We start from the raw sequence: 12,112 nt of genomic DNA, 5'->3' as shown, positions 1-12,112 counted from the left end.
CTTATTTTTTAATTAGTTTAGGAACCCAGTGGGGAAGTGGGGTGCTATTTATTGAGCCTGTTCACTCACACACACACGCACATACTGATGTATAATATACCAAAGAAAAACTTTTTCAAGTGTAAAAACTATTCTTCCTTTCTGGGTAAATGTTCAAACTTCTCTAAATTTTTTAGAATACATCCCCTCCTTTTTTTTTAATAAGATGTACTAGGTACTTCCTTTTAACCAAGTATAAGCTATTTATATCCAGAAATAGAATGGGCTTTGTGGTCTAGGGGAGAACTTTTCTTTTTCTGCCTTCATGTATCCTGCCAGACTTCCTGCTTGCTTTATCATTTGTTTCACAGCTGTGTTAGAGGGAAGCAGAAATAAGACAATTAACCAGCTCAGATATATGTGTACCCATGGAATTGGGCTGGATTAACAACCAATAAAAGTGGCCATGGATTAAAATATCCATGGAAGAAGGACTGAGTACTGGAAAAAAAGGTAAATAAAATAATTTAGGAGAAAAGCCAGGAGACTGGCTTCACAGTCTGGAGGTGAAGGTGTTTATGAGGTGTTAATAACCTGAGACTGTGGGCTGGTCTACGTGAAAGATATAGAGGTTTTCCCCCATAGATTTTCTTGTATAGATTCAGTTCAGTTCATTCGTTCAGTGGTGTCTGGCTATTTGCGACCCCATGGACCGCAACACCCCAGGTTTCCTTGTCCATCACCAATTCCCAGAGCTTACTCAAACTCATGTGCATTGAGTCAGTGATACCATCCAACCCTCTCATCCTCTGTCATCCCCTTCTCCTCCTGCCCTCAATCTTTCCCAACATCAGGGTCTTTTCAAATGAGTCAGCTCTTCACATCAGGTGGCCAAATTACTGGAGTTTCAGCTTCAGCATCAGTCTTCCCAGTGAATATTCAGGACTGATCTCCTTTAGAATGGACTGGTTGGATCTCCTTGCAGTCCAACGGACTCTCAAGAGTCTTCTCCAACACCACAGTTCAAAAGCATCAATTCTTCGGTGCTGAGCTTTCTTTATAGTCCAACTCTCACATCCATACATGACCACTGGAAAAACCATAGCCTCAACTAGACGGACCTTTGTTGGCAAAGTAATGTCTCTTCTTTTTAATATGCTGTCTAGGTTGGTCATAGCTTTTCTTCCAAAGAGCAACGTCTTTTAATTTCATGGCTGCAGTCACCATCTGCAGTGATTTTGGAGCCCCCCCAAAATAAAGTCTCTCACTGTTTCCATTGTATAGATTACCAACTTATTAAAAAAACAAACAGTATACTAGCATTTCTGAGATGAGAAATGAGTCTTCTTGACTAAAACTGACCCAGAGGTCATGCTGTGACTGTGCCGTGTCGTCCAGCACCGCAGCCATTGCTCACCACGCTTGCTTTCCTGTTACCTCCCACCCTGATAACTGCAGGAACTTCCTAAGTGGCTTCCAACCGTTCATTCAGACTCCAGCTCATCATTCTCACAGTCGTCGTATCAGTTGTCATCAGTCACAGCTCTTCTCCTGTGTCCTGCTCTCAGAACTATAAGTGGCTCACTGTTGCCCACATGAAGAACTCGGTGAAGCATGTTGGGGTTCAGGGAATGATTTCTCTTCATACAGCCTCATTCCCATCATTCAGCTTCTGCTAGTGATTTGTTGAATAAGATTCCAAAGCCAGAAAATCTTAACAGAAGAAATTCTTACTCACTGACCTATGCACGAACTTCTTTAAAGGGAAGAAAAGTGTATTTTCTCATTTTTATTAGTATCTCTTTTTCAGTTAGTATTGTTTATAGATGTCTTCAGATAATTGAGTTGATGCTTTGATTCTCTTTGCCTGCCTTGGTTGCTAGCAGCTGAATGTGTCCTCACACTTACTGCATAAATAGTCTGCACAAATTAGGATGAAAAATTAGTACTCACAGCCTTCTTGGCCACGGAAACATGTTATCAAATGCTTTTTTTCCTTTTATCTCCATTTATTTCTTAGGGGCCTGTCTTCACTGTTTCATTTTCAAAAGGTGGAGAGCTGTTTACATCAGGAGGTGCAGATGCACAGGTTTGTAAAGCTCTCTGCTCCCTCTTTGATTTGATTAGGGGAAATGGAATCTGAGACTTGAGCTAAGATTTTTACAACCAGCTAGTTTGTCTATGTTCAGATGATTATGAATGGGTTTATGTTTTCGTTAGTGCCAGGGAATCTGCTGTCTCATAACTGAAATGGTACCAGTTCTGATCATTTGTGGAACTCAAATAGCAGTTGTTTTCTTTTGCTCATCTTTATACTTATACATAAAACTAACACTGAGTGCCTAATATTGGTGTGGGCCTTTTCACTTGAATTGTTGCCTAATCTATTGTCTGTGTGTTTTATTTTTCAAGTGTTGATTAAACTTCTTGAGTATGGTACATTTAAATTGTAACGCGTCTGTATTTATTTGAAATGACCAAAAGTCATTCAGAGCCACATTTCTGGAATAAGGTGGACATAAAATTCAGAATACGAAATCTCTCCCTATTACCCTTTTAAAAAGTATTGAGATATACTGTTGTGGAAAAATGTATCTAGCCTTCCTAATTATTTTGAATGCTTGATATTTTATATGTTCATTTTTTAAAAATTTCCTTCTACTACTTGCAAATCAACAACTGCCAACTTGATTAATTTTTATAGGTCTTATTGTGGAGGACTAACTTTGATGAACTGAATTATAAAGATGTTAGTAAAAGAAACCTCAAAAGACTGCACTTTGATTCACCACCACATCTTCTCGATATCTACCCAAGGACACCACATCCCCATGAGGGAAGAATTGACACTGTTGAGGTGAGTACTTGAGGATTTGCCCTGCCATTTGTAAGTGTACACTTTGGGACTATTGGTGAACTATATGCTTGGAATTACACTGAATTATATAAAGCCTAGCCCTCCTTTAAAACAACAGCACTTTAAGAAACAATTATATTCACTAATAAAACTATAAATTGAGTAGTATATAAAGTGCTAAAGCCTCATATTTGCAGCTTGAAGATTTAGAAATAAAACTTAAAAACTGTGATAATAATAATGGGAAATGAAGAATCAAATCGAAGGCCTCTGACGGTAAAGTCTGAGCTAGTTGGTGTTCTAGATGTGTTTAGGAAACTCATGTGATAGCTGTCAAGAGAACAGCTGAAAGGCAAGAATTTTTAGAGCAATTATTGAAATGGGTATCTTGAAGCAAGTCTTATGAACAATAAGAAGAGGTTTAAGCATTACACCTAGTAATTGAGACCATTTTACTGTTTGCCAACATATATTTTCACATATATAATTGTCTGTTTAGCTGTACATTTGTCTTTGCTGGATACTTAGCTGGGATTAGTCTATTTCTTTCGATTTTGCATGATTCTTCTTAAGTTCTTTTTTCTCTCAGCAAGAGCTGAAATCAGGAATCACTATTGTCTGTTCATCTGAATTTTTTTCCCCAATCATTGGCAGAATCTTTCTTTGTTTTTAGAGTAGATGTTTTGAATTTTTCAGATATTACTCCTGAATGGCAGTTCCCAGCCACTTCGTGCTTATTATTCATGCTGTGGTTCGACTCCTTTCCGTGGTTCCTGGTCCCTCACCCGCTGTCAGTCCTTTAACTTAGGTTTCGTCGGTCTTGGTCTTTTCTCTTACCTCAGCTGTTTCTGTAAGTCTCAGGGTTTTTTTCTTTTGTGTGTGTGTGTGTGTGTGTGTGTATACACTCATGTGTAAGTTTTCAGAAAACAATAATATCTTTGGACAGTTTTCTAGATTTTGTTTAATCTGGCCACATCTTTGGGATTTCTTTCCTTGTTTTTCCATGGTAGTGTTTATTTTCAGTTCTTTGCTATAATTTTTGTCCTTTTCAACTTGCAACCATTTTTCCAGACCTTCTAAATAAAGTATTTACCATTGAGCTTTACCTCATCTTTGTGCCATTTATTGTATTATCATTTCCTCGCTTTTTCTTTAATCAATTATTTCAACATTTATTGTAAAATCTAATAATAGGATAATGTGTTGAAAATAAGAACATTCAGTTCAGTTCAGTCACTTAGTTGTGTCCGACTCTCTGTGACCCCAGGGACTGCAGCACACCAGGCCTCCCTGTCCATCAGCAACTCCCAGAGTTTACTCAAAGTCATGTCCATTGAGTCAGTGATGCCATCCAACCGTCTCATCCTCTGTTGTCCCCTTTTCCTCCTGCCATCAATCTTTTCCAGCATCAGGGTCTTTACCAATGAGTAAGTTCTTCACATCAGGTGGCCAAAGGATTGGAGTTTCAGCTTCAATATCAGTCCTTCCAATGAATATTCAGGACTGATTTCCTTCAGGATGGACTGGTTGGATCTCCTTGCTATCCAAGGGACTCTCAAGAGTCTTCTCCAACACCATAGTTCAAAAGCATCAATTCTTTGGCACTCAGCTTTCTTTATAGTCCAACTCTTACATCCATCAGAGAAGGCAGTGGCACCTCACTCCAGTACTCTTGCCTGGAAAATCCCATGGACGGAGGAGCCTGGTGGGCTGCAGTCCATGGGGTCGCTGAGTCAGACACGACTGAGTGACTTCACTTTCACTTTTCACTTTCATGCATTGGAGAAAGAAATGGCAACCCACTCCAGTGTTCTTGCCTGGAGAATCCCAGGGACGAGGGAGCCTGGTGGGCTGCTGTCTATGGCGTTGCATAGAGTCGGACACGACTGAAGCGACTTAGCAGCAGCAGCAGCAGCAGCAGCAGCTTACATCTGTACATGACTACTGGAAAAACCATAGCTTTGACTAGACGGACCTTTGTTGGCAAGGTAATGTCTCTGCTTTTTAATATGCTGTCTAGGTTGATCATAACTTTTCTTCTAAGAAGCAAGTGTCTTTTAATTTCATGGCTGTAGTCACCATCTGCAGTGATTTCAGAGGCCCCCAAAATAAAGTCTGTCACTGTTTCCATTGTTTTCCCATCTATTTGCCATGAAGTGATGGGACCAGATGCCATGATCTTAGTTTTCTGAGTGTTGAGTTTTAAGGCAACTTTTTCACTCTCCTCTTTCACTTTCATCAAGAGGCTGTTTAGTTCTTCTTTACTTTCTGCCATAAGGGTGGTGTCATCTGCAAATCTGAGGTTATTGATATTTCTGCTGGCCTCTTGATTCCACCTTGTGCTTCATCCAGTCCAGCGTTTCTCATGATGTACTCTGCATATAAGTTAAACAAGCAGGGTGACAGTATACAGCCCTGACATACTCCTTTCCCAGTTTGGAACCCAGTCTGTTGTTCCATGTCCAGTTCTAACTGTTGCTTCCTGACCTGCATACAGATTTCTCAGGAGGCAGGTCAGAACATTAAGTGAGTATAATATCATTCGCTTTTTTTATTATATATTCCTAGACTCTACCCATATTTATTAAGTTCGTACTCTGTGTGAATACATGGTGGTATATGTTTTAGATCTTCAGAATGGGTTGTAAGAAGTTCCATTTTCACCAGTGTAATTAAATGGCTACCTCCCTCTAAAAACAACTACAAATGCTTGATGAACTGTAGTCATCTATGTATTTACATGAGGATGGCTCATGGAATTTAATTCTATGCAATAGATTGTATTCCATTGAAATCATTATTCATTTTTTAAAATAAATTTTATACATTTTTAATTGGAGGATAATTGCTTTACAATGTTGTGTTGGTTTCCGCTATGCTAAGTCACTTCAGTCGTGTCCGACTCTGTGCAACCCCATAGACGGCAGCCCACCAGGCTCCCCATCCCTGGGATTCTCCAGGCAAGAACACTGGAGTGGGTTGCCATTTCCTTCTCCAATGCATGAAAGTGAAAAGAGAAAGTGAAGTCGCTCAGTCGTGTCTGACCCTCAGCGACCCCATGGACTGCAGCCCCCCAGGCTCCTCCATCCATGGGATTTTCCAGGCAAGAGTACTGGAGTGGGGTGCCAGTATACAACAATGTGAATCAGCCTCCCTTCTACTTCCCTCATCCCACCCCTCTAGGTTGTGACAGAGCACCAAGCTGAACTTCCCACTGGCTGTTTTGCACATGGTACTATATATATGTCAATGCTACGCTTATCTATGCGCCTCCTCTTCTCCTTCCCCACCCATACCCACCAGTCTGTTCTCTATGTCAGCATCTCTATTTTTGCCCTGAAAATAAGTTCCTCAGTACCATTTTTTAGATTCCATTTATGTATGTTAATATATGATATTTGTTTTTCCTCTTTCTGAGTGATTTTACTCTGTACAACAGGCTCTAGGTTCATCCACCTCACTCAATTCCTTCCTTTTATGGCTGAATAATATTCCATTTTTTATACGTACCACAGCTTCTTTATTGATTCATCTGTTGATGGACATCTAGCTTGCTTCCATGTCCCGGCTATTGTAAATAGTACTGCCATGAACACTGGGGTACATGTGTCTTTTTGAATTATGGTTTTCTCAGAGTATATGCCCAGTAGTAGAATTGCTGGGTCATATGGTAGTTTTCTCCTTAGTGTTTTAAGGAATCTTCATTCTGCTCTCCATAGTGGCTGTATCAATTTACATACCCATCAACATTGCAGGAGGGTTCCCTCTTCTCCACATCCTCTCTAGCATTTACTGTTTATAGATTTTTTTGATGATGCCCATTATGACCATCATGAGGTGATACCTCATTGTAGTTTTGATTTGCATTTCTCTAATAATGGGCAATGTTGAGCATCTTTTCATGTGTTTGTTGGCCATCTTTGGAGAAATGGCTTCTTTGGAGAAATGTCTGTTTAGGTGTTCCACTCGTTTTTTGACTGGGTTGTTTTTCTGATATTGAGCTGCTATAACTGTTATTTTGGAGATTAATCTTTTGTCAGTTGCTTTGTTTGCAATTATTTTCTCCTCTTCTGAGGGTTGTCTTTTCAGGATTGTTTCCTTAATTTCTCTTTCTGACTTTTTGTTGTTAATGTATAGGAATGCAAGAGGTTTCTGTGTATTAATTTTGTATCCTGAGACTTTACTAAATTCATTGATTAGCTCTAGTAATTTTCTGGTGACATCTTTAAAGTGTTCTGTGTATAGTATCATGTCATTTGCAAACAGTGGGAGTTTTACTTCTTTTCCAGTCTGGGTTCCTTTTATTTCTTTTTTTTTTTTTCTCTGATTGCCATGGCTAGGACTTCCAAAACAATACTCAATAACAGTGGCAAGAATGGGCATCCTTGTCTTGTTCTTGATCTTAGAAGAAATGCTTTCACTTTTTCATCATTAAGAATGTTTGCTCTGGGTTTGTCATATATGGCCTTTATTTTGTTGAGGTAGGTTCCTTCTGTGCCTACTTTCTGGAGAATTTTTATCATAAATGGGTATTGAATCTTGTTGAGAACTTTTCCTACATCTATTGAGATGATCATATGGTTTTTATATTTCAATTTGTTAATATGGTGTATCACATTGATTGATTTGTGTGTGTTAAAGAATCCTTGCATCCCTGGGATAAACCTCACTTGATCATGGTGTATGATCCTTTTAACGTGTTATTGGATTCTGTTTGCTAGTATTTTGTTGAGGATGGTTGTTCATCAGAGATATTGGCCCATAATTTTCTTTTTGTGTGGTATCTTCGGTATTGATAACAGGGTGATGATGGCTTCTTAGAATGAGTTTGGGAGTTTTCCTCCCTCTGCAGTTTTTTGGAAAAGTTTGAGAAGGATAGGTTTAGCACTTCTCTAATATTTGACAGAATTTGCCTGTGAAGACATTTGGCCCTAGGCTTCTGTTTGTTGGAAGATTTTTTTTATCACAGTTTCTATTTCAGCACTTGTGATTGGTCTGTTTATATTTTCTATTTCTTCCTGGTTGAGTCTTGGAAGGTTTTACTTTTCTAAGAATTTGACCGTTTCTTCCAGGTTGTCCATTTTATTGGCATATAGTAGTCTCTTGTCCGGAGAAGACAATGGCACCCCACTCCAGCACTCTTGCCTGGAAAATCCCATGGACAGAGGAGCCTGGTAGACTGCAGTCCATGGGGTCACTAGGAGTCAGACATGACTGAGCGACTTCACTTTCACTTTCCACTTTCATGCATTGAAGAAGGAAATGGCAACCCGCTCCAGTGTTCTTGCCTGGAGAATCCCAGGGACGGGGGAGCCTGGTGGGCTGCTGTCTATGGGGTCGCACAGAGTCAGACGTGACTGAAGGCACAGAGTCAGACGTGACTGAAGCGACTTAGCAGCAGCAGCAGCAGCAGTCTCTTGTCAGTTATGATCCTTTGTATTTTTGGTTGTCTGTTGTAACTTCTCCATTTTCATTTCTAATTTTATTAAGTCATCTTTTTTTCCTGATGAGTCTGGTTAAAGATTTATCAATTTATTTTTTATTTAATGTTTATCTTTTCAAAGGACGAACTTTTAGTTTTATTGATCTTTGCATTTGTTTTATTTGTCTCTTTCATTTATTTCTCCTCTGATCTTTGTGTTTCTGTCCTTCTACTAACTTTGGAGTTTTTGTTCTTCTTTTTCTAGTTGCTCTAGGTGTAAGGTTAGGTTGTTGATTTGATATTTTTCTTGATTTTTGAGGTAGGTTTGTATTGCTATGAACTTCCCTCTTAGCACTGTTTTTACTGCATCCCATAGGTTTTGAGTTGTTGTGTTTTCATTGTCATTTGTTTCTAGGTATTTTTTTATTTCCTCTTTGATTTCTTCACTGATTGGCTACTTAAAAACTTACTGTTTAGCCTCCATGTGTCTTTTACAGTTTTTTTTTTTTTTCCTGTAATGGATATCTAATCTTACAGCATTGTGGTCAGAAAAAGTGCAATTTTCTTAAATCTACCAAGGCTTAATTTGTGACCCAAGATGTGATTTATTCTGGAGAATGTTCCATGTGCACTTGAGAAAAAAGTATATTCTACAGTTTTGGGATGGAATGTCCTCTGGACAGACCTAGTTAGGTCTGTCTGCTCCAATGTGTCACTTAAGACTTGTTTCCTTATTAATTTTCTTTCTGGATGATATGTCCATTGGTGTGAGTGGGGTGTTTAAGTCCCCCACTATTATTGTGTTACTATTTCCACTATTATAGTTAGCATTTGCCTTGTGTACTGAGATGCTCCTGTGTTGGGAGTATATATGTTTATAATTGTTATATTTCCTTCTTGGATTGATCCCTTGATTATTATGTAGTGTCCTTCCTTGTCTCTTGTAATGGTCTTTATTTTAAAGTCTATTTTATCTGATATGAGAATTGCTATACCCGCTTTATTTTGATTTCCGTTTGCATGGAATATCTTTTTCCAGCCCATCACTTTCAGTCTGTATGTGTTCCTAGGTCTGAAGTGGGTCTCTTGTAGACAGCATATGTAGGGTTCTTATTTTTGTATCCATTCAGCCAATCTGTGTCTTTTGGTTGGATTGTTTAATCCATTTACATTTAAGGTAATTATTGACATGTATGATCCTGCTGTTGTTGTTGTTTAGTCACTAAGTCATGTCCAATTCATTTGGGACCCCCAGCCCACCAGGCTCCCATCCATGGGATTTCCCAGGTAGGAATACTGGAGTGGATTGCCATAGCCTCCTCCAGCAGATCACCCAACCCAGGGATCAAACCTGCATCTCATGTATTGGCAGACGAATTCTTTACCACTGAGCCACCAAGTCCATGATCCTATTACCATTCATTGTTTGGAGTTTGTTTTTGTAGATCTTTTCTTTCTCTTGTGTTTCCTGTCTAGAGAAGTTCCTTTAGCATTTGTTATAGAGTTGTTATAGAGCTGGTTTGGTGGTGCTGAATTCTTTTAAGTTTGCTTATCTGTGAAGATTTGATTTTCCATTGAATCTGAATGAGATCCTTGCTGGGAAGAGTAATCTTGGGTGTAGGGCTCTTCTTTTATCACTTTAAGTATATCCTGCCACTCCTTTCCGGCCTGCAGAGTTTCTGCTGAAAGATCAGCTGTTAACCTTATGGGGATATGTGGTTAATTTTCGTTAGTTTGATGAATATGTCTTGTCACCGTTCTTGGGTTTATCCTGTATGGGACTCTGCATTTCTTGGACTTGATTATTTCTTTTCCTCTCAGGGAAATTTTCACTTATAATCACTTCAAAAATTTTCTCAGACCCTTTTTCTTTTCTTCAACTAGGCCCCCTATAATGCAAATGTTGGTGAGTTTAATATTGTCCCAGAGGTCTCTTGAGACTATTCTCAATTCTTTTCATTCTTTTTCCTTTAGTCTGCTCTTCAATAGTTCTACCATTTTATCTTCCAGCTCACATACTTATCTGTTCTTCTGCCTCAGTTATTCTATTAATAATTTCTTCTAGAGTACTTTGGGCTTCCCAGGTGGCATTAGTGGGAAAGAACCTGCTTGCTAATGCAGGGACAAAAGAGATGTGAGTTCAGTCCTTGGGTTGGGAAGAGCCCCTGGAGGAGGGCATGGCAACCCACTTCAGTAGTCTTGCCTGAAAAATCTCATTGACAGAGGAGCCTGCTGGGCTATAATCCATAGGGTTGCAAAGAGTCTGACATGACTGAAGTGACTTAACATACACAGTATTTTTAATTTCAGTAATTGTGTTGTTCATTACTGTTTATTCTTGATTTCTTCTAGGTCCTTGCCAAATGTGTTAAAAGAATCTTGCATTTTTTCCTTTCCACTTTTGAGATTTTTGGGTCATGTTTACTATCATTACTCTGAATTCTTTTTCAGGTAGTTTGCTTATTTCCTCTTTGTTTTTGCAGCCCCATCGTCTGTAGGTCTTGTGGGTTTTTACCTTGTTCCTTCAACTCTGCAATATTTCTCTGTCTTTTCATTTTGTGTCATTGTGTTTGAGGTCTCCTGTCCTCAGGCTATAGGGTCATAGTTCTTGCTTCCAGTCTCTGCCCCTGGTGGGTGAGGTTGGTCCAGTGGCTTGTGTAAGCTTCATGTTAGGAGGGGCTTGTGCCCGCATTCTGGTCAGTGGAAGTGAGTTTTTTCCTGTTGGTGGGCAGGGCTGTGTAAGGCGGTATGTTTTGGGGTATCTGTGGGCAGCCTGCCTGCTGCTGCTTGGGATTGTGTTCCTCTCTTGCTTATTCCTTGGGTGAGGCACCCAGCACTGGGTGCTGCCAACAGTTGAGTGGTGCTGGGTCTTGGATTTGGATGGAGGCTTTTGTGGGAGTTCTCACTGATGATACTGCTTGAAATCAGGAGTACTTTTGTGGTCCAGCGTCCTGGACTCAGCACTCCCACCCAGAGGCTAAGGCCCAACTTCTGGTTAGTGAACCAAGACCCCATAAGCCGTTTGTCATGGCAATAAAGGGGATTTAAAAAAAAAAAAAATGAACTCCAGACAAATGGTAAAAGCAAAATTAGACAAGCAGAAACAAAAACAAAAGATCACACATACACACACACGAAACTAAAACAGAAAGCAAATTACAAGAGAGCAACCCCACAAACAAAAGAAAGCAAAAATGAAATCCACCAATTAAAAACAAAACTAAAATACAAAACAAAGCAGAACCAAAGCAGAGTGCCAACTGAGGAATAAAGCAAAGGAAAAAAAGACAAAAATGGTAAAAGAAAAAGAAATTCAGAAAAGCAAATTTGAAATAGAAGTATATATAAAAAAAATCTGTATATATTAAAACAACATCAAAAAAAAGATCCAAAAAGAGCCAAACAAACCCCAAAAAGAAAACAAAAAACCACACAAAATTTTAAAAAGACAGTGTAGCAGAAAGCCAAAGTAGAAGTAGAAATATATAAAAGAAATAATAAGTATGGTTAAAAAAAAAAATCCCCAAAGCCTGAATATAAATACTAATAATAAAAACAACAACCACAACATCAGAGAAAAAGGAAGGAAAAAACCCTAGAAACCCAGAACCAACAGCAGGAGTCTCTCCCCTGCTTCAGCTCCCCCACCCCTAGAGGCAGGTCTGGTCCTGTGTGCTCTCCTCCCCCTTCCTTCCATCCTACCCAGTCACACACAGATCTGTACGGTCCTTTCCTGTGGCCAAGGACTCCTAGTATTCAGCCAGTGTTCTGTGAGAACTGATGTATCTCTAGATGTACTCCTGATCCATCTATGTACAGAGATGTATTCCACATCCACCTACTTTTCCACCATC

General features: G+C 39.3%; 1 protein-coding gene across 6 annotated transcripts in view; it reads left to right on the top strand.

The window, feature by feature from the left end:
* POC1B (POC1 centriolar protein B) overlaps nt 1-12,112 on the top strand; it is a 104,946-nt gene that overhangs the window by 49,603 nt on the left and 43,231 nt on the right. For all 6 annotated transcript variants that reach the window (XM_070788929.1, XM_070788927.1, XM_070788931.1 and 3 more), the window contains 2 exons: nt 2,000-2,068; nt 2,684-2,836. In XM_070788929.1, coding sequence (XP_070645030.1) covers nt 2,000-2,068; nt 2,684-2,836 — 222 coding nt within the window. The remainder of the gene's footprint in view (nt 1-1,999; nt 2,069-2,683; nt 2,837-12,112) is intronic.

Source organism: Bos indicus, chromosome 5 (genome assembly GCF_029378745.1).
Source record: "Bos indicus isolate NIAB-ARS_2022 breed Sahiwal x Tharparkar chromosome 5, NIAB-ARS_B.indTharparkar_mat_pri_1.0, whole genome shotgun sequence".
In the NCBI taxonomy this organism is placed as follows: domain Eukaryota; kingdom Metazoa; phylum Chordata; class Mammalia; order Artiodactyla; family Bovidae; genus Bos; species Bos indicus.
The sequence above is the reverse complement of the archived record's forward strand: the minus strand, read 5'-3'. Positions and strand labels throughout refer to the sequence as shown.